This window comes from Pygoscelis adeliae, unplaced genomic scaffold (genome assembly GCF_000699105.1).
Source record: "Pygoscelis adeliae isolate BGI_AS28 unplaced genomic scaffold, ASM69910v1 Scaffold156, whole genome shotgun sequence".
Lineage (NCBI taxonomy): Eukaryota > Metazoa > Chordata > Aves > Sphenisciformes > Spheniscidae > Pygoscelis > Pygoscelis adeliae.
In genome coordinates this window covers 4,392,992-4,413,160 of record NW_008825016.1, presented here as the reverse complement: position 1 = coordinate 4,413,160, position 20,169 = coordinate 4,392,992, and the positions used below count along the sequence as shown (strand labels likewise).

Sequence of the window (20,169 nt, the reverse complement as noted above, 5' to 3'; positions counted from 1 at the left end):
GCATCTTTCTTACTGACCCAGTGCCCTTGTAATTTAAAAGGTGATGCTGGCTACAAAGAAAGATTTCAATACTGTTTCTGCAACCTCCCTACATAGTAGTATTAGCTATGCTGATTCACCACATCTGGAAATACAATAAAGAAGTTCTTTATAAAGCTTACCGTTACAAAGCCAAAAGAAAAGGATTATTGTTTGCAGAAAAAAGAATACAAAAATGCAGGTGCTGAGGACTCATCTCTGCTGAGTGTTGTCATCTGCAGTTCAGATGCTGCATTGTCTCTACTTTGCAGCTTTTGAACCCATGTGGTAAATGAGACGACAGACACCTGATACTCCCTAATTTGCAACGGCACAGCAGAAAAATCCACATAATGATGCACAGAAGGCTTCTGCAGAGGAGGACTTGCACACAAAACTAAAATAGATGGTTGGCATTTGTGTTTTTAAAAATACTGACAGTTGATCGCACAGATAAACAAACAGAATAATCCAGAATAAAGAAAAGGTGCCTTTCTGAGTGCTAAATTAGTATGGCCAGGTGTAGTTTGAAACTTGTTATTACGGTATCTAGGCCAATTTCATTCAGCTTGTATCAGAGATACGCTTAGTGTGTTTGTCCCAAGTGTAACGAATACCACCCAAGGATTAAAAGTGAATCTGATATTGGACATTTTGCTACAGACAATATGGATTTTCTGTCCGTCATAAACTCAGGATACAGCCCTATGGCTTGCAGCTCTTCCCATTTAGGAGAAAACAGCAGATAGGGCTGGAACCCAGCTACACAGCTGGCAGAGGGATGTGAAGCCCCTAATGCTGAAGATGAGCTGGAGCCAGCCTGGATGTGAAATGCATTACTGGAGCTACACAGAGAGACCCTAATCCGTGCTGGGCATCATACATAGGCCTTCCTTTGCTATGAACCACAAGTTTAGCTATTCCCTCTCCACCCATGGCTGCCAGTCTTTTCTGCATCGATCAGCACTGAGCCTGGCATACCTGCAAGCTTTAAACTGTTTATTAACCAAGTATGATTAATGGCAGGACAACAGGTCAGAAATAAAAAAATAAAGTACTTACTGTAAGTAAGATTAAACACAGCAAAACCTCGGCCAGGATAGAAAGACCCTCGTCCTGCTACAGAAAAGCACTGCATCTTTTCATTCATCTTTATGGTCTCTTGGATAGTGGTGTCCTCCCCATTCAGCCAGTTCCATGCCCGCATGCAACCATCCAGCCGAGGGTTTATCTAGGAAGATAAAGCAGTATCTCATGCCTCAAACTACTGTTCAGTAAAGAATAACTGATTTTGGGTGCAGAGGAGTCCTGAGTTACATTATGATATCAAACAGGGGAGATCATTTTGACATGTTATGCACATGCAAACCAATTGGTGGCAACCCCAATCCCACAACACAAAGCAAATAAGCGGTCAGTATTCCCCAGGAAACTCTCCTGAGCTCAGCTTGTCTCCACAGGACAGAAGGCACTAGCTAATGCAGGTGCTGATTTGGTTGTATTGATTCTGTTAGCTGCTTCTACATGCTGCACATCATTAGTGCAATTTACTTCTGAAGCTCTGTAGCCAAAGCTGTGTAACTCCTGTAATTCTGCATTGCAAGTGCTGGAGGCTAACTTGAAGTTAAAAAAAATATCCTGTGTGTTATTGCAAACAGCCTTCATGACACACAAGATGTTGGACCTGATCGTGGTAAGTTGTTGGGTTCTGGCTTAAGGGAGGGGTGCCTGAGCCACTAGACGGGCACCCCACTCTGTACACACCTTGCTCCTTCCAGCTTCTAGTTATGTTATCCCGTACCAAATGTCAGCATTAAAACGCGAGAGAGTATGTAACGAGAAGGCTCCTTGCAACGCGTCTAAACCAGCACCATTACGCCCAATTAACTGAAGCAGAGAGAATTAAGTGTCTGAGCCAGGATAAAAACCTCAGCAGTTTTTGGCTCTCAATCCTATATTCAGACCGCACCCCGATCTTAATGTTTCAGACAAGCAGTGGCCCTGAATGGCTTCTTGTGAGGAACAGGAGCCTTCCTCAGCTGCTGCACGCCCAGTCACAGAGCCGCAAGCTTGTCACCTCATTTAGAAATAGAGAGATGCCAATTTGGGTTTCAAGGTGCCAACTCTGTGTGTGGTGGACATTCAAAACAGCCTGAGCAGCAGCTATTTCAGAAACACAGCAATCATCCAATCTCACCCAAAGAGTGCCTTAGCTTTTATTCATATGCCCTATCTATAGGCATATGAATTAGGAGGAAATAAATTAGAATAAGCTTCTGTTTTCCCTTGGGTCTTACTAAACTGAAACAGCAAACGCAAGCAGCAAAACTGTGATACAATACACAAGAAGCACAAACTTCGGTCACAACACAAAAAGTGTCCCCAATGTTGTTTGCAGACCTAGCGGGCACAATTGTACCCTCACACAGCAGTGTGCCCACTGGCCCACCAGGGCCACTCATGGCCTCCAAGCCAGCACGACCACCATTAATTCTCAAGGCTTTGCCATGTGCTCCAGTTTTGCTGTGTCCTAATTCTGCAGGCCAAGGGTGGGATACATCTCACCCAAACTCACCAATCAAAAAATCAGGAGTCTCACCTTTGCTACTGGCTTAGGCTCCCTCTATAGTCAATGGAGAGAAAGCTGTATCCAGAAGGTGATAATTCCACCTTTCATGGCAGGCTGAACTGCTCTCAGGAAGGACCTACATTACCCCAAGAGAAGATGAAATCAAGCCCTTCAGGCATGCAAAACAACATGAGCGACCGTGCTTTCTTACCGGTAGAATAAGGTCCTTTGTTTTGAAAGGAATGCCTCCTACTGTCAAATTCAGCTGGTACAGTCCTTTGTCTAGAGTAAACAGATCCCCTGAGACAGCTATTTTCATAACTGCATCCCTGTTGACCTTTATAACCAAACTTCTTTCAAGTTCTTCAACAGAGATCTGAAAAAGTAAAATTGCAAATAGAATAATTCAGTATAAAAAGAACTTAGTATCTGCAGCCTCAACTAAAGGACAGACACCATTAGTGAAATCCCCAAGATGGAGAAATGTTTTCTGTCCCCAAGCCTCTTTGTCTACCTTTTAAGTTACATTCCACCTTGATATGTAAATCTTTACTCTAGATGGCAACCTGGGGTTGCCCTAATGGCGAGACAGCCCAGCTACTTCAAAATACGAGTGGATTAACTACATGACATTTGTAGGTTGCTCTATGCAAAACGTAAATGCAATAACGAGTTATTAATGAGAAACTTTCTATTGCAGCTGCATGTAAAAGGAAAGCTGGAAAGACAGATAAGAAGATGTCTTTTTTTAGGCCTGTGAAACATAAAGGAGAAGCCTTCCAGCCACGTTAAGTCTAGTCTTTGAATACTGGCCCCTGAAAAAAGAACAATAGAAGATGTCATATTTGAGAGGGTAATAAAAATGTGTAATAGGGAATATTTTTTCTCTCAAAAGGTATCTGCAAGTTTTACCTCCATGTCTCCGAAGAGCTACTTCTAGGAAGATTCTATCACCACTGAAATTTCAAAAAAATTTCATAGTTTTAATTATGACCAGGTTGCACAGAGAAGCACTATGAAGCAGCCAGCTCCGGGGAGGGAGAGGAGGAGGCAAAGCACAAAGCTGACACATAGCAGGCTGCTGAACAGCAGCACGGATTCTTGTGCCTTGGGTCCTGGGTCCTGCTACCAACGGGGCATTCTGTGGCCGTAGTGGAAGATAACCCCTTTTTTCCTGCAGAGAAGAAGAAAGGAGCGCACCTCCTCCATTTCATTATCTTCAACACAGCACTCCTTCTTCCCACTCCATGACAGATACCCCACTCTTCATCCATATAGCTCTGCTCCCCGGGACACCCAGATGCTGCCTCCATCAGTGAGCCGCTATATAGAACCAAATATCTATTTCAGCGGCTGTTCAGACTTGTTCTTCCCTCTCCCTGCTAGTAGGCCAGGTCATGAGCATCCTTCTCTTTGCATTTCAGGAGTAGCTGCCCCAAAATTGTTTCCATGAGCCACGCTGAGCTGTCTCTCTGTGGCTGTAACGTAAAGGATGACAGGGTTGAGCAGGTTTATTCCTGGACACTCCCTTTGGATTGCAGTCTTCAGTAATGAAGATTAAGTGAATTTGATAGTTGAAAAGATTGTTCACAGAATATAAAACTTTTTTCTTCTCCTGTGGATTCCAGTACAGTCTGGTTTATATTGCTAAAACACTGTTTACAGCTGGTGTGTTGCTCCATGCTGTATCCTACAGGACATGAATTTACTTGTCTGAAGCTTGCTTGTTTAAAGTGGCATCTACACCTCCCCACTGCGTTCCATGGAGACACACAAGCCAGTCTCAAACAGGCTTTTTTGGGCATTGGCAGGCTGTAAAGTCCACTCAGTGGGTGGGAACGTAAGCACACAGGTCCTGGCAGCCACAGCCAAACTGGCTTAGCTACACTGGCTATCTAGCTAAAAACTCACTCGGACACCTCTGCTCGGTGTGGCGGTCACCGCTGCCCTAATGCACCAGGATACAGAGCGCCGCAAGGAGCTGGCACGGACCGTCTCCCTGCTCCTAGCACGGATCGCGAGCAGCCACGGAGCAAATGGGAATGGGGAAAAGCCGGCTGCAGCAATGCCCCTATTGTTCTTCCTCAGTGAAGAAATTCTGCAACTTGCAGGGCCACCAAAATTCAGGGCCTTCTAAAATTTTATTAGATTGTATAGTAAGTAATAACATAAATTTTAAAAAATTAGTCTGAGTTCTTAGCTGCTTCTGATCATTAATATAAACAAACCCAAATCAGTGGAAACTTCCATAGGAGAAGGGGTTAATCCCCATGCAAGCTCTTAACAAATTCCAGTTTAGGAAATTACAGTCTGCCTACTTCACGCTGCCCTCTGGCAGCTTCAGCTCGGGTTCCTTATATTCAAAGCTTAATTGCTGGTGCACCACCACCACCACCAAACCAAAAGGGGAAGCATTTCGGTAGTGAGCAGACTGCTGTAATTCTCTCCTTGCAACTAGCTGCTGCCTGCCATAGTGTGCTGGGGGGTGATCAGGCAGGCAGTTCTCACAGCTAAGGGTTCCCATATGGCTAGCCATAAGGGCAGTCAGCTTTGTGTTTTGGACTCATGCCCTGGATAACTCATAGCGCACAGCCAGCCTGTCTGCTCTTTGCTGAAAAGCAAGTGGACAGCACTGAAAAGGGATGGGACTACGGGCAGCCGCAGGGTTAAAGCCAAATATGAATCTGCTTGTGATTGTTTAACCTTCAGTTCTGACATTTAACAGTGCAGGTAGGTTGTTATTTTTGCCAACCATATTGTCCTCATGCCAGTACTAAACTAAACATTGAAAAAAAGACAAAATTATGACTTCTTTTGGAAATGCAAAACAAACAGAAGGCGAGTGCGTTCTCTACTGTCATCAGTTCACACATGCTACTTCATCCAGCTGGACTGCACACAAATAACTACATTAGAAGTTCTTCCTGAGGCTTGCTTGTTTGTGTTTTCAATGCTGGGAATGATCATTTAAAAATAGATTAAGAGGGATCAACATGAGAGAAAATACCTAGGTAGAAATATTGGCCCAAAGTTTTGAAAATGCCTTCATATTTCCATAAAAGTATGCAACTTCTGCTCAAGAGACCAAAAGACACACACCGCTGGTGCTTTTTCTCATGTTTTGCTTTTAAATAGCCATTCTTTTTTCATCTGCCGGAAGTTAAATAGTAAAATTACTATTTTCTCACAACCCCTATAAAGTTCCCACCAGTATCCAAACTCCACTGTTCTAGGTCTAACCAAAACTAAGGGCTTGATCTTGTGCACACTGAAGTCCAGAGTAAAGCTCCCAAACTGCATTTGAGTCTGGATTGTGACCTCTGAAGGTTGTTGGGGTTGTGCTTCACAGAAGGTGAGGTTGAAAAGTACACACAAGTCCATACTTAAAATGAAATGTGTGGCTACATGTTTTATAAAGGAGACAGAAAAAAAGAATAACCCCTCCTCAACAGGATTTCCCAAATTAAAAACCGTGCTGGGCAGAGGAAAAAGGAGAAATGAGGGAGGGGATAAAATGGAGGAACAGATTTATAGTTGTATCGCTCAGCCATATAGATTAAATGGCATTTAGAGACCGGGGTGACACTGGATGTTACGCAGAAGAGAACAAAGTACCTGTAGGGTGGAGGCAAGGGATAAGAAAACAGAGCAGAGAAAGGAGAAATCGACAGCACCCCAGCAACACAAGCAGCATCCCAAGCCTCAGAGGTGAGTTAACCATGAAGTCAAGAGACTAAAGGCTCCTTCCTCCTGCTGCCATTCACTTGTGGGTAAATCCTTCTGCCTTTGGCCAGCATCAGGCACAGCATTAACAGTTTCACTTTGGGAGACGGGCACCAGAGCTGTAGCCATTGACCCGCTCCAGGGGCAAGCCCTCCTGTGGCAGCACTCCCCGACGCTCTCTCCTCCGCTCATGCCGTACCACGTCTCTGGCAGCTGCCAGGCCCTGCTCAGCCCACGTGCAGGGCAGCACTGCTGGCTGCAGGGGCACCTCTGCCCCCTCTTTGGCGTGGATCCTGTCCACCTGCACCGCACAGCACCCACAGCTCAGTCTGCACTGTCCCAAAAAGTCTTGGGGAAGGGTTTCCAGGGGAGTTATACAATCTCTCAGAAAACGTGCAAATAGTGCATTGCTGCAGCAACTCAGCCAGGCAATTTCTTGGTTATGATGGTACCTGGGGATAAGAGCCCTGACACTGGTGGCTGGCAGGAGACCAACAATTCTTGCCTAAAAATGGTACTTACTTTTATCATACTGCCTTCTTTCCCTGCAGAAAGCAAGCACAGCCTTTGTTTACCTCATAACTCCTATGTGTTTGAGCATTTTTGTATTACTTGAAGAAAGAAAATACATTTCAGCTGTCTCCCCCAAAACTAGCATGGGAAAGTTTGTAATTACTTCATAATGAGGTCTGGCACTTAACAAGTATGTTACGTTCCTGTGTTGAATGGTTTAGCTTGGTAACGACTGCTTTTTGTGACTCCCAAGTCACCCCAGTGGCATCAACTCTGCTTTTCACATCTTCCATCACCATCCTCCCTGTGCGGGCAATTACAATTGCCATATTTCAAATCAGCAGAACAAATCTTACAACAAATTTAGTAAGAACTGGCTTGAGGCTATACGTACCTGTAAAGATTCAGCATGTCATACATTTTATCTACAGCTTTGCTGAACCTCTACAGCTCTCCATTTGGAATCTAAAATTGTTTCACTGACAGTAAAGGAACTGAATTAAACATCACCTCATCTGCTGGAAACATTACCAAATGTCAGTAGTTGACAGTGAATGCGCTCAAGGACTTCTTTATTTATGCATTAGAAACAAAATTTTTCCCACCTTGCTTTTTTCTTTAATGTACAATTCTGAAATTTTTTATACTAAAAAATTTAAAACAGAAAATTATTCACAGTTACCAGTATCTGTATTTGTCTCATATGCGAGTTAGCTGAGAACTTCCCACCCACTCCCCGAGACACACATGAACTTAAAAGTCAAAAGATCTAATTAAGTAAGAAAAAATGAAAGGAGACGAAAAAGCAGAAGTGAGAAGGCATATATAAATTGCTGATCTACTGTAGATCACACTACAGGATGCTTTTCATGATCCTGTCACAAATGGTAACACCCATGATGCTTCCCAGAATCACCAGGAGATATTCCGCGAGAGTGTCAAGAGCATGAATCCTTACAAGCTCCAAGACGCAGGGCGTCGTCTTGCGAGATTGCTGGGATTATGTTATTAGTAAACAGAGAGGTTCTAATAGACCCCAATATCTTTCAAGGGAAATGGTCTATTTTGTATATAAACAAGCCTGAAGACTTTAAAAAAAGGATACTGTAGCATATGAGATTTGTCAAGGGCTCAGACAATCTGAACCCTGTGACTAAACAAGCAAACAAACAGATGAATACACAAAAGCAATCACACACCAAACACCCTTGGAAACTTCCTTAAAAGAACAGCTAGAGTTCCTTCCCTCTTACTCCCTTCCAACCCTCACCCAGAGGGCATCTTCTCGAATTGAGATGAAGTCAGCTTAGCACTGCTGCATCTCAAAGGTGCTGTGTCTGCTCTAGTTGTGCAAATTAGTGATGCAGTCTAGTTTACAATGGATATAAAGTATAATTCAATTTGTTAGGAAAAACATCCCATTCTCACCTTAGAATGTAAAATGTCCTGGCACGCATTGAATGGATAGGTAGGTTGGAAAAGCATCTTCTCAAGAATACACAAAGACTAGCTGCACTTGACAGAGCCCATTGGGAAGAAGCCAAGAAAGGGTAAGGTCTCAGCAGTGGTCTGGACTCACCGTTTGCCACATGCCATGGTTGATAAGCGGCCCACTGCTGGTCACGCGGCCTATTCCATTGTATTTCAGCTGCAGCTCTAGCCGTCCTTTGCGCAAAGCCAAGACTACCCATGTGCTGTCTTGATGGCCTCCAGCAAAGAAAAGGATACCTTCAGGATCAAAGGTTCTAAAGTCGAACTCAGCCACAAGTCTGACCGCACAGGTGCCAAGAAATAAATTAGTTATGCAGAGTTCAAAAACCACAGAGTACTTTCCATACAGATAGCATCAATTCTAACAATTATAAAGCTCTGTTAAAACATACTAGCTTTTAATGCACTCCTGAAAGACTTAAGCTGTGAAGACAGATTTTAAAATAGCGTCAAGAATAAAGAATACATTACTGTACTTCAGTAATTATCCTAGGGGCTCTGCGGTCAAGGCTGCCTTTCTCAATTACTGGTTTGGATAATGTTTCGCCTTACAGGACTCCATAATCCAAACAAATAAGGATGATCATAAGAATAATTGTTATTGTAATGACTTAACTCCATTGCAAGCATTAAAGCCGGACAGCGCATTCGACTGTCATTCTAAATTGTCCTCACCTCGTCGGTTGTTTCCTTTTAAAGCGCAGCCTGATAACAGGAGTGCCGCTGAACATCCTCCCCAGGTACAAGGATTTAATACTTTTTCCAACAGCAAAAGGCACACACGGTATTATGTTCTATAATCAAAACACATTTTTGAGTGCTTGTTCTCCTCACACAGCAGAAAGAGAATCAGAGCGCATGCCTCCTCTTCTTTTCTCATGTAGTTGCTATACATATAGCAGGCTAAGGCACTTTAATGTTTATACTCTCAAAATACAGTTGTTTTGGTACTGAGAACATTTCCTCTTTCCTTCCCTCCTCCCTCCTATCCGCCTCGGAGGAATGTTTTCCTGTTGCAAAATGAAATCATACTCGTAAGGAACAGCATAAGGTTTTTCTACTGCAACGTCGTGCCTGCAACAAAAGATGTGCTAACAATTCGCTGTTGGTTGGTTTCCGCAGAGGCAGCCTGTGCCACTGAAGCCCATCCACCTCAAATGCCTGGAGGATGAAAGTGTCAAGTGCAAGTGCTGGTCTGTAACTTACACCATATGCCCTGAGACCTTTGCAGCGTCCTACTGAGCCTAACTCAGAAAAGCTTGTGCAGCCAGAGGTAACTCATAGCCAAACAAAGGGCTGGCAGGGCTATCACTGGCATGCTCTTCTTGGAATGGCAACAGGAGGAGCATGCGAAGAGAGACTGAATGAACTTCCTCCCAAAAAGGCTAATGAGACCCTTCTTTTCAGGACAGCTGCTGTCCCCAGCTCACGTGGCCTTGCCGATATGATTCCCTCCTGCTGGTCACTCAGGTCAAATGGCTTTGGTCCAGAGCTTCATCAGTTATTCTTAATTGCAATGTAAAATAAAGGTCTGTTCTGCGGTTATGGCAATGAAGACTAACATACCTCACATGTATTCATGTCCCGGGAAAGTTTTACTCCCCCTCTGCCATCGCAATGACAGGTATAACTTCCTGGCGAGTTGACACAGGTCTGTTCACAGAGCTTTTCTTCGCATTCATTTATATCTACACAAAATCAGCAAAGAAGAGAGGAGAAAACAGCAATTGAGTTTGTTTAAACATGAATCATCTGGAGGAAAAACCATTATCAGTGCTGTTTTGCAGCACCTTTCATGTGAGCATGCCCAAGTGCTCCGTAGCCAGTACTTACCCTATGCCACACCTTTACAGGAGAGAAGAGTTAGAATTAGCATCTGCACAAATCTGTTTTCCCAGACAGATTCCAGCTGCCCAAAAATACACAACAAATCAGTAGGAAGGCTGGAAGCAGATCTCAACTCCTCGTCTGCTGGTTCAGAGCCCTGGGCTTTAACTCCTAGACAAGACTTCCTCCCTTCAGGCCCCTTCTGCCATGCCTGTGCTGACTGGCTCCTGCTCCTTCAATTCAGGTTCAACTCGGGGACTACTTGCTTCATTGCTACTCAGCAGCTGGATCCTCAACAGACAAGTAAAAGCTGAGTTTCTCATTCATTGTTTTCTTTTTTTTTTTCTTTGGCTTGTTTTTATCCGCTTCGCAAACAAATGCAGGAAAACAAATTGTGATGGCCCACAGGGATCTCTTCAGGCACAGATAAACACTTAAAGCCCAGTAGGGCTGGCTGCCGTGTGATTCAAGTCATTACCTTAGCTTAGACAAAAGGCGGGGAACAATGCTAGTTTTGGAATACTTTCAAAACTTACTCTGTTGAGAAAGCTTGCAGGCAGTGTAGCCAGCAGAACTGTGCATGGTTCCAATGCGTATTAAGCTCCTAGTTCAGAGTAATACCACAAGACAGGTTTTGAAAGAACAGCTACTGCTCTGTAACTTTTCTTGTCCTACAAAGAGAGACAGCAACATGCACAGATGCTTCTGAGCTTCCACCAGATCTTGTACTTGTCACAAATTAAAGAAATCTCACTACTCCGGATCGTACAGCTTGATTCAAGTCATCAAAGATGACTGCAAACTCGATGAACTCAAAGATGACCACAAACTGCAAACTCACTCACAACTAGGGAAAGGGAACAGAAGTCCAGTGTGTAAGAAAGATTAAAAAAACAGCTTTTACTGAAGCCTGAAATTAAATTTCTTTTTTTTTATAGCTTTAAATCATGTAATAAATGCTAACATGATGTTATTTCATGAGCTTACCCTGACAAGTCTTTCTCACGTCATCGTACTTGTAGCCTGCGTCACAAAGACATTCATATGAGCTTATTAAATTTTTACAATGAGCTTCTCCACAGATGTCTGCTGATGCTGTGCATTCATCTATGTCTGCAAAACAAGCAATTAAAAAACACGACTTCAGATGAGTATAATCACTTCACTGTTCGCACACTGGAGTGGGCTCAGGGTCAAGAGATCCCTCCATTACTTTGGTAACTGAAAAACCAGTATCTTTAAGAATCTACCTTTAGGGTTAGCTAGCTGTAAGAAGTGACTTCAGGCTTTCAAAACCAGTTGTTGTTTCTTTCTTTAAGCCATTAACCGCTATTGGAAAAAACAATGCAAAATGAGCCAGGAGAAAAACTGTAAAACAAAACAATTCCCACGAAACCAAAAAGCCCCACTCCATTCAGGGGGCTGAAACTGCGGGTTAAAAAGCAGCAAGCAGGAACTGAGGAACAGCAGTATGAATTTTACCAAAACACAGAAGGAACACGCAGCCTGTGGAGCATCACAGATTTCTGTTCTCCTTCCTCAGACAGGCAAACGATAATTTCTCACGCATTCACAAAACTATGATCTAAATCTGCTGATCTGTAGTGGTAAAGGGGAATTGAGGCAGCCCAATTTGTCACAAAGAACAAGTCATGTCTGAGAGATGTTGTGGGGTTTCACCACGAAGGCAGGCAATGGGCTGGAACTGGAGGTCCATAAAAACAAAACAAGTGTTTTTCTAACATGTTAACTAATACCCAGCAAAATCCTGGTGTTGACAAAACATTTGCAGTATACTGAGAGTTTAATATTCACTTTTGCTTTTTAGCATATGTTAAAAGTACAACTACATGTTACACTTTGAGATTTTCCCACATATGAGTGAACTGGCCTATGCTTAATCGGCTATGTTGACAGTGCTCTGACAGACAGTACTAGGGTATTACACAAATATACATACATACGAAAACAAATGTCATTGTGAGCACACTCGCCGTCCACCTGTCCATGCCAACTGGCACCAGAAGACAATTCAACAGGGAAGTTGGCTCTTCTAAGCGGCTGCTCCCATTAGAAAGGGATACCATGTAATCTATACAGTCATCACTTTAAACAGGGAAAGTGACACAGAAATACGATCCTACTTTTTGTCTTTTTGCTGGTAGCATTAATATGTTGTTCAGATCAGGTATGCAAACTGTTTAGAAATATGTTGTCACATCCATCTGTAAGAGGTATATAGACAGACTTGCCTGTTTTTTTCATGAGATACACATAACTTTAACAGCCACCTGTGATCATTAATGAGTCTGTGTCTCAGCATGCAGTTTCTTAACACTTTTAAAATCTCAGTTGCTTAAGTTTTGGTTATGTAAATTCATTCCACAGTTTCAATCAGATACTTCAGATCCTCACTTTCTGGTCTCAGCTACTGTGTAAAAACAGTTGCCAACCTTCACTAGGGCCTTTCTACAGCTATTAATATTCAGTTGCAGTGAATTTATCCATCTGTATCTATCTGAACTCATTAGCTGCTGCACACACCCAAATTTAGAAAAATAAATTAAAATAAGAAACACACAAGAGAGAAACAAATGGCTTATATTCTACGACAGCGTGAGACTGGAAAGAATCACAACAATGCATCTGGCCAGCCCTTCCTCCTCTCAATGTCAGGCTATGAGGACTGATCAGCTAAACCAATTTAGCACAATCCAAGCCACAAATCCTCTGTGAATCAGGCCTGTGTTATGATATTGGAGTAGCACGGTGCGACCGCTGACAAGCCCAGGCATGCAGTGCTGGCTGGTGCACCCAGTACAAGCCCAGCGGAGTGCAGCTAACAGGAGCTACCAGCAAGTCTCTGCTGGGCTAGGGAGTAGACCGGGGCTGCTCAGTGGAACCCAGCTCCCTGAAATACAGTCACAAGTCACTAAGCATCTGCTGAAGCAAACTGAGAGGCCCAGCAAAGCTTACCTTCACATGTTTTGCTGTCTTTAAGAGCGTAACCACTGTAGCATGAGCAACGGTAGCTGCCTAGCTTGTTGAGACAGAGCTGGTTACAGCCGCCATTCTGCGCTCTGCATTCATCAATATCTACATCAAAAGAAAGTGTTACAGTCAGCTTTTCACCTCCATAAATAATCTGGAAGGTGAGAGTTGGATACACATTAGGAAGGAGAAAGACCAAACAAGAAACACTATTACAGCTGCAATACAATGATTACAAAAAGCACAAAGAGTTCAAACACTTCAAGTACATTAGCTCAAGTTCATTTAATAAAAAAAAAGACAGAGAAGGAACTGTAACTGAGTATCTCCTTCACAGCTCTGAGAATGCAGAAGAGTATCTTTAGTCACTGTGGAGGTGAAGAAGTTTGTTTGCAGAAGCAAACTAATTATAACTAATGTATTTTATATCATAACTAACTTTTAAAGTTATAAGTTCAGGATGAAAGCTTTAAATAAAACAAGAACAATATATCCTTACTACTACAAAACTCATGAGAACACAAGAAAGTTTTAAGTTCACAGCTATTGAGCACCGTGAGCTAAACGGTGCTGCACTGAGGTTGGCAGCAAAAGCCTATTAAATTCAGTAGAGCCTGGATTTCACCCTCGATGTGCCCTACCTGCTCATTATGTCCTGCTTGTCTATGGGTCTCTAGAGTTAGCCGATGGGTAGAACAGCACATTTCATGGCATTTTATAAGAAAAAGAGGGGATATGCTTCAGACTGATCAGTTGCTGAGCTCTCAAAGCTGATTGTATACTGATCAGACAACTGTCTCAAATGCTTAAGTAAGGTGCTTGTGAGTGAGCCTATAATCTCCCCACAATATTCACATCAGAAGGAGAGGCTTTGGATCTCCTGCTGTCTTGGTTGCCACAACTCTGGACTGGCTGAATGTGATTTCTGGCAATTACTTAATCCTGGCAGGCAGAAAAGCAGTGACCCTGACAGGAAGCCTTGCAGGCAGAAAAAGAAGAAACCAGAAAACAAGAGGAGGGAAGATAACTTCAGTGTTCCATAAAGGAATACAGAAAGCCCTCTTGGGGCCTGGAACTTCTTGCACAAGTAATTTCTGCCTGAATATTGTCTTTGGAGTTGGTGGAAATACACAGTGGCATGTAAGTGGAGGTGGAATAAGGTCCTACTTGCGAGGAGGCTTTAACAGACAAATTTCATCAGCTTGTGCATCATCAGAGTCAGACCCCAACTGCCTGCTGAAAGTCACTGTTCCCATTATTGCAGGGGTGCTAGAAAGGAAGATGGGGCAAATTCTCAGGCTGTGCGGTCTGTGACCTGTTACATCGGGGTTAACAGCAACGGTTGAGGCAGTTCTGCTTGAAAAGCCACTACAACTCTATTTCTGCTGCCCCCTTCAGAGGGGTGGGACAGAAAGTTGGAGCGCAACTTCTTAGATTACCTCGCCAAGACCAAGCTGAGATCCATTAAAGGCATATAAACAATGCTGACGTGACAGAGTTATATGATTCCCAGAAGCGTAAAAACACGAGCGGTTTGTAATCCAGGTTCAGTTCTGTGACTTTTGAATTGTGCAGCACAGTATCGGTGACCATTTGAGAATACAGCAAAACACAATACATCTTTGTTACAGGTATAAAAGATAACGAAACTCAATTACCTTTTTCACATGTTTTTCCCTGCCAGCCACGCTTGCATTCACAGTAGAAGTCCCCCTTGAGATCTTCACATTTGACGGTCCCCTCTTTGTGACAAGGATCGGGAGAACACTGGTTTGGCAAATCTGATTTATATAAGGAATAAAAAAAACAAAACAAAACAGGAGAATACATTGAAGTCACTGACAACCAAGTGTTTCACTCTCGTTAAAAGTCAAGAAGCTTAAACAGTAATGGGGAATCACGGCAAAACTGGAAGCTAATTCTCTAGTGAGCACATGCAGTGGAATTCATTTCATTGCAAAAGGGAGTGAGCTACCATCCCCGTATCTGAAGGGCACGTCCTGAAAGAAACAGCTCCAAGTAGCTCATTTTTAAGAAAGTTAATTCTACTCTCCCTAGTTTTGGATAAAACAGAAAGCAGGCAGCAACTAAGCGTTCCAGGAAGGATGGGTACTCTTTTCAATTACTTTTGGTAGTTCAACTGAGAATCTCACCAGGGTTGATAGACCTGTTGCTAGCAAAGGTTTGTATCTGAAATTTGTCTGTCCAACTTAGGCTTTTCTATTATGTAGAATGAGAATAAAAAAGAAATACCAATGTGTTAACAGTGTAAGAATCACAAACCACTAATCCAGTGTACAGACAGCACAACGCTCCTATGGGGCCAACACAGAGTGAATTCTGCCACTGATTTTTAAGCCAAGTTCCAATAGTTGACAACGGACATTCTCCATAGGATCGTAGCAAGAGAGTAGTCACCATACTTTGGGGAGGATTGGGAGAACAAATATCGAACTAGTACCTGCTCGATGAACTGAAGTCACCTGTCCAAACTCACCTACCCACCTCTCTGCAAAACACTCAGGGACAGTGTTTGCAGAGATAGCTAAAGGGAGGATCAGAGAATACCCTTGTCCCCACAAAAAATGAACTGGTAGTTACCATGTAGTAGTGACCTGTACACAGGTGTTCTAGATCAGTGATCTACAAAAAACATAAATGTATTAACCGTTTCCACAACCTTAACCAGAAGGAGCAGTGCAGAAGCTCATTCTGCAGGCTGCAAAGCTCACCTAGTCAGAGGGCCTGTTTACATATCCCCTCCCAGCAGCGGGGTTCAGGAGAGACAGGGCACTTCTGCGGACCTTCTACACTTGGGTGAACTTTAGTCACAGTCCAGTCTGCCATGGATGCCACCTGCTACAGAGAACATTTGAACCTGACTAGAGCCCTGGCAAACCTGAATGAATGCATATTCGCAATGGGATTGACCTACACTGCAGCCGTTAAGCCGTCAGTCCCACTGTCCTCTGTGCTCACCAGCACATGGAATGCATTGGAAAAGGAAGTCCTACGACATGAAAGGCATGATGTCCAGGCTTCTCTTCTGATGAACATATCTGGCAGTTTCTTGTGCCTGACCAGCTACGCCAGAGCAGGGGTAGCAAAGCTACAAAGCAGTGATGCTACCCAATCCTTTTGGTGCATGACACAGGAACTGTTGGCAGCTGCTGCAGCTAGCAGTCTTTAAAGGAAAACTGCTATCATTAACAACGCCTTCTGCAATCCTACAATCTTGGCAACACATCCTTACTACTCAGCAGAAACCCAGTTCAGTCCAGACAAAAGGCAGAGTTTACAAAAAGTGGACCAGACAGGTGCATTTAGAGCACCTGATTAGCAACAGCCCTCTGAAGACCAAGTTTGGTCTGCGATACTAGATTTGCAGTGCAAAAAGTGCTCAGTGGGTACACATTAAGCGAGCAACAGCAGCCAAGACCCCTTTTCATACACTGGTTCTGCTGAGACCAACGTTCAGTAGACCAACACCCAGTTCAGACTCTTCATGATATTCTGAAACACGACTTGTGAATTGATGGGCATATGGGGTGGCAGGGAGGCATGTAGGGAGAGGAACTGTTTGTAGCCCCATCAGGCTTCTCAAATTGAGAGAAATTAAGACTTGGATTAACTCCTACTTTTGTCAGGATTATAATGCTTCTACATTTGTCTTCTTAACTTCCTCTGTGTGACCCTGAAAGTCACCTTCATGACAGGCTGCTTTGAAAAAACTTTAACATTTCTGTGAGTGCAGGCAGAAGCAACTCCCTTTGATGTCTTACAAAGCACTGAACAGCATTTTTGTTTGCACTGACTGCCTTAGATTTGAATCTCAGTAATCACAGACTGGTTGATGTTGGCAGGCACCTCTGGAGGTCATCTGGTCCAATACCCCAGCTCAAGCAGGGCCACCGAGAGCAAGTTGCCCAGGACCATGTCCAGAGAGCTTTTGAATATCTCCAAGAGTGGAGACTCCACAACCTCCCCGGGCAACCTGTGCCAGTGCTGGGTCACCCTCACAGTGAAAAAGTGTTTCCTGATGTTCAGGCGGAACCTCCTGTGTTTCAGGTTGTGCCCACTGCCTTTTGGACTTTCAGTTTGCCTTTCGGGCAGCCATTAAGATTGGTGCTATGTTAGGCATAAAAATAAGGCAAGAGAATATACTCTGATGTTGGGTAGCATTTGTGTTATAGTCATCAAGAAAAAAGAGTCAGATTCTTGGGCTGCACTGCACACTGAATTACCTGAAGACTGAAATTAGCTGCACACAGTGTTGCAGTTTATCCAGATTACCATGGAGTACTAATTTCATATTTGCTTTACATTTGTCACATTGTAGAATATAAAAGTTTTCACCACTCCTTTCTCTGTAGGGTATTTAATTGAGCTTTGGACATAACGACTGTCTAGTGCAAGTTCAACGACTATGACAAATGTACCTGTACACTATGCATATGTTTATAACGAAGACTCCACCATTCTTCTGAAGAGGACTAACATGCCAGAAATCAGCAGATGACTGGCAATGGCTGTCATTAAATATAGTGGGCTGAATCAACCAGGACAAAATAGATGAAGCAAAGGAAGGAGCTCTATAAAAGGTCATAAAGGATCACAAATCTCCACAACTGAAAGAATTTGCATTTCAAGTTGTGATTTCATCCCTCTCTACCAAAACACAGCCAAAACACAGTGGTTCTGTCCACTCTCTCACTTCAGGTTCTCCTCTGTAACCAGCACAGCTTCAACCTCTAGCCATTGAAAAGATAAGCATTTATCCTGAGCCTCAGCAAGGCGTTGCATCATGGACAAGGGAGGAGGGAGCCAGAGGGCTGACCAGGAACAGAGTGTGACTTGGCCAAAGAAATGCTGATTTTCAGTATTTCATCTTGATGCTCAGAAGCTAGTACCTGGGAAAACTCTACAGGAAAAGCTGGAGTAGACAATCTTAAGAGCCTCAGAGAAATAACCATCCGCTCACTGCAAACAAGGCCTAATTATCTTTCTTCCTCGCCACTCCAGCTGGGCAGAGCTGGGGCAAAGCCACAGCCAAGGTAGAGGCCAGGCCACACAAAAGAAAACACAGCTACATGAGCTGTCTACCACATCCACCCGCCGGAATACCTCCTGATAAATCACTGCCCAGGTGACACACCGCTGGGGGCGGAGGAGTCAGGGGAGGCCAGGTTAAGGCGGAGATGAGCCACGACAGAGCAGCTCTAATCAGCGTGTTTCTTTTCGTAGGCAGATCAGAATTTGTATACAGTAAACAGAATGGTTTAGGTATAGTAAGCCAAGTCTGGTTTTTTTGAAGCAGCACAAACTAAGCCTCCCAGACATGGCAGTGTTTTCAAAGTCACTTGATAAGCAAAACAAGACAACAGGGTTATGCGTGACTTATCTGGTGCATCCTCAACTTCTGATTCTCTCTCTCAAACTGGATTCTGATGTGTCTTGCAGATCCAGATGGAAATAACACTGTCCAGCAGCATACCACCCTATCGCAACCCATGGTAAATGGCAGGAACAACCACGGACATTTCTATCGCATCAACATTGTGCCGACAGTTTGCTCCTCTTATCATCAGAGTTCAAGAACATAAGACACAGTCTTATACTCTCCTGGTGGATTCACAGCTATGTAATTCTGCCAACTTCGTAGAAGGTGCTCCTGATTTAAACCATTGCAAGAAAAAATGGAGCTTTTGTTTACATTCATTTACATGACAGATTTTAGTAAAGCTTTTAAAAGTAATAAAGACCATGACCTCTTTGCGTGCTTTGAGCTATGTCTGATAGCACATATATAGCTCAGAAATGCAGACAGAGAATAGGACTACCAGTTCCATTTTTTAAGTCCGTATGGAAACAAAACTTTACCTAAGTACACTGACCGCTGCTTCCAGCTCATTACTCTGTACTGTGAATTTATTTTTTGATATTCGCAAAATGGTGCAAATTAACACTTCATTGGGAAAATGCTAGGTTGCAAAGATTATGACACTTGCTATTAAAAAGCAGACACACACAACCTAACAAAAATCCCGTTGTGTTTTTTAAGGCCATATGCAGCTTCATTTCCAAAAAATCCTGTAGAGTTTTCCAAACTCTTGCAGAACCAAATCCCTAATTCCTAGCTGACCTACAGGATCTCTTTTAGAAAAAGATCCAGATCTGCAGACCGCGGTCAAGTATCTATGTGTAAGGCAAGCATTTATCTGCAAAGCAATTGTCTTAAATTCTCATTGCAGTCAGTGGAGATCTAGTCAGTACAATAGAGTCCGTAGAGTGATTCAGCTCTCCCCACAGCAGAGGAAGTTTGGTCAGTGGAATCCCTCTAGAACCACTGACTGCTGATTAACTCTCCACTGTGACGAGAATACTGCTCATGTAGGCACCTATGCTGGAAACACCTGCATCCACCTCTCTGAAGCCAGAGCTGAACCCTACCTGTAACCCTGATATAAAGGTCTTCTGAAACTGAGAATCCTCAAATGCCCCCCCAAGCTGTCTAATCACTGTCACAGTTGAAATTTGTACCTTATTTCCAGTATGAACTAGTCTAGTTAATCACCCTCCCAGTCCTTGGGTTGTGCAATGTCTTTGTGTGCCAGATTAAAAGAGCCTTCCACTACCTTGTTTTGAGAGGAGAAAGAGTGCTAAGAAACAAAATTAAATGCGTTTTGCAGGCACAGCCCCACAGAGCTACATAGCCTTTTGGCAGCATCTGTGAAAAATTAAGAGGCACACTGGAATTGGCCAAGCACAAAGCCTGTCGTTCTTCCAAGCGCATTTCAGGCTCCTTCTCTGTTACTTCTCCTGTGAATTAACAATGGCCAGCCAAAACTCAGCCATTTAAGAATATTTTAATATTTTAATGGGGGAAAATATTATCATTTTCTTTCCAAACCACTGCATCTGCAATGGGCAAAAATCCCTAAAAACAATTATTCAGCTTTTATTTTTTCAGATTTTTTCATCACTACCCTTTAGACTTGCATGTCTAAAACAGTATTAGCTGTTTGGAACAAGTGTTC

At 43.3% G+C, this 20,169-nt stretch overlaps 1 protein-coding gene across 1 annotated transcript in view; it reads right to left on the bottom strand.

Moving 5' to 3' along the window:
• The window catches only part of GAS6 (growth arrest-specific 6), an 89,195-nt gene that overhangs the window by 5,817 nt on the left and 63,209 nt on the right, over positions 1 to 20,169 (bottom strand). Inside the window, exons 5-12 of the mRNA XM_009326304.1 lie at positions 14,791 to 14,913; positions 13,118 to 13,237; positions 11,129 to 11,254; positions 9,881 to 10,002; positions 8,990 to 9,108; positions 8,403 to 8,592; positions 2,799 to 2,963; positions 1,081 to 1,249 (exon numbers count right to left, since the gene is read on the bottom strand). Of these exons, the coding sequence (XP_009324579.1) occupies positions 1,081 to 1,249; positions 2,799 to 2,963; positions 8,403 to 8,592; positions 8,990 to 9,108; positions 9,881 to 10,002; positions 11,129 to 11,254; positions 13,118 to 13,237; positions 14,791 to 14,913 (1,134 nt within the window). The remainder of the gene's footprint in view (positions 1 to 1,080; positions 1,250 to 2,798; positions 2,964 to 8,402; positions 8,593 to 8,989; positions 9,109 to 9,880; positions 10,003 to 11,128; positions 11,255 to 13,117; positions 13,238 to 14,790; positions 14,914 to 20,169) is intronic.